General features: G+C 33.5%; 1 protein-coding gene across 2 annotated transcripts in view; it reads left to right on the top strand.

The window, feature by feature from the left end:
• Positions 1-1,612: 1,612 nt before the first annotated feature.
• The window catches only part of LOC102596426 (50S ribosomal protein L4, chloroplastic), a 1,883-nt gene continuing 1,627 nt past the window's right edge, over positions 1,613-1,868 (top strand). Inside the window, exon 1 of one of the 2 annotated variants that reach the window (XM_015309176.1) lies at positions 1,613-1,847. In XM_015309176.1, coding sequence (XP_015164662.1) covers positions 1,702-1,847 — 146 coding nt within the window. In that variant the 5' untranslated portion in view covers positions 1,613-1,701. Of the gene's footprint in view, positions 1,862-1,868 lie in introns of both variants that reach the window. The other variant, XM_015309175.1, reaches the window with a different exon arrangement.

Here is a 1,868-nt window from a genome sequence, read left to right as displayed (position 1 = left end):
CATTTTTTTAATATAGTAACAGAGTCATGTGCATCTCAATTAATTATCCTTTCATAATGAGCCTATATTTTATATTGTCCACACTCAAGATGTCCATTTGTGTTGAGTTTCACATTGATGGTATAAACATAAATTGATCTCTTTATCTGGTCTCCTATTGGGATAGTTAGGGTGTTAAGTCCGCCATCTATGGGACGAGGAGAAATTGATTTCTTTATAATCGTGAACAATTCTCTCCTCTTGAGCTAGCTAGGGTGTTGGGGTTAAGTTAGATCAAGGTCATTTCCTTAACAAAGTCCAACATACGAACCATAAGCTCATCTAGCTGACTAGCTCCCATGCTGTATACGTTGAGGTTAAGTTAGATTCAAGGTTCATTTTCTTAACATAATCCATCATACGATCCATAAACTCTTCTACCTGATTAGCTCCCATGCTATGGGCCGGAGGATTGGGCTTAGTATATCATGGGAATTTGAAAAGGAAATCAAAATGTAGCAGGCTGCATCAACAGGCCTCAAAATAAAAGAAAAATGAAGGTTTTGGGCTTATGATGGTGTAGCTCAGTTAAAGTCTTAAAGAGCATGCTGAACACCCCAACTACCCAAAACCTTGATCAAGAAGATTGTAAAACAGGCACTAAAAGGGAAAATTAATATACTACTAATAAAGAGCACATTTCACAGAAATTTTATTTGTCACTTACACTCTAAAAACCTATTTTTTCTATACGAAAAAGATTCAACTATGCCCTTAAAGTATGTGAAATTGAATAGACATGCCCTTCGTCAATAGTTTTACTTATATATGATCTTACCATTTAATGATTGATTCAAATATATCACTATTTTAAGTGAACCCCCAATTAACCTTATTTGTTGATTCATAAGAGTTTTTTTTTTTGTCAAATATGCCCTTACAATAATAACAACATAGTCATCCACAAGTGAAGTCTAGAAAGGGTAGTGTATATGCAGATCTTACCACTTACACTCTGTTTGGATCATTGTTACCCATTGTTTCATAATATATTGTATTGTATTGTACTCTATTGTACTATACTGTATGGTAGATACAATGTTTGTCTAGACTATATTGTTTGTTGTTGTTTAATAACATTTTAATTGTTTGGTTTGATTGTATCATATAGTATTGTAATTTATAAATTTACTAAAATATCCTTAACTATTCTAGGGTAGGAGATTTGACTAGAATTAAATAATATAAGGTAAACGGTAAAATAGTATTTTGAAATATTATGTAAAGATATAATTGGAAAAAGAAATTAAGTAACAATGGGAACACACCAAATCGGTTGTTCCATAAAATAGGGGTTTTCATTATTACGTAACAACGAAATTTAACAATACAATACAATACATTTTAAGTAACAATCAAAACAAACATTGTAGGTATAGTAACGATACACTACAATACAATGGGTAACAATGATCCAAACAGAGTGATAGTGCCTTGTGAAGTTATAAAGTCTGCTAAGTCGTGAAGGTATAGAGTTTGTTTCCGCAAATATTCCCTAAATTATCAAATATGTGCTCAATTTCAAATACTTTGAGGGTATATATGGTTTTTCCGTTTCACTAAATTTATTTGAACAAAGAATATGAATACATTTTGATATCCTTCTGCCTCATTGTGGATAACCCAATCCAAAGGCTTGCAGTTTGCTCCTTCACTGCAAAAATGGCTACTTCTTCTTCCTTATCTTTCTTTTCTTCCACCATTTTCTTCTCTAACTCCAACACCATCCACTCCTCAAAGCAGCAGCAGAAGCACCTCATTTTCAAATCCAAACAACAACAATTCTCCATCCGTTCAGAGGCCGCCGCCGCCGCCGCCACTACTTCCAA

The sequence above is a fragment of the Solanum tuberosum genome, unplaced genomic scaffold (genome assembly GCF_000226075.1).
Source record: "Solanum tuberosum cultivar DM 1-3 516 R44 unplaced genomic scaffold, SolTub_3.0 scf00096, whole genome shotgun sequence".
In the NCBI taxonomy this organism is placed as follows: domain Eukaryota; kingdom Viridiplantae; phylum Streptophyta; class Magnoliopsida; order Solanales; family Solanaceae; genus Solanum; species Solanum tuberosum.
Note: the sequence above shows the minus strand (reverse complement) of the source record. Positions and strands in the feature narration are given on the sequence as shown.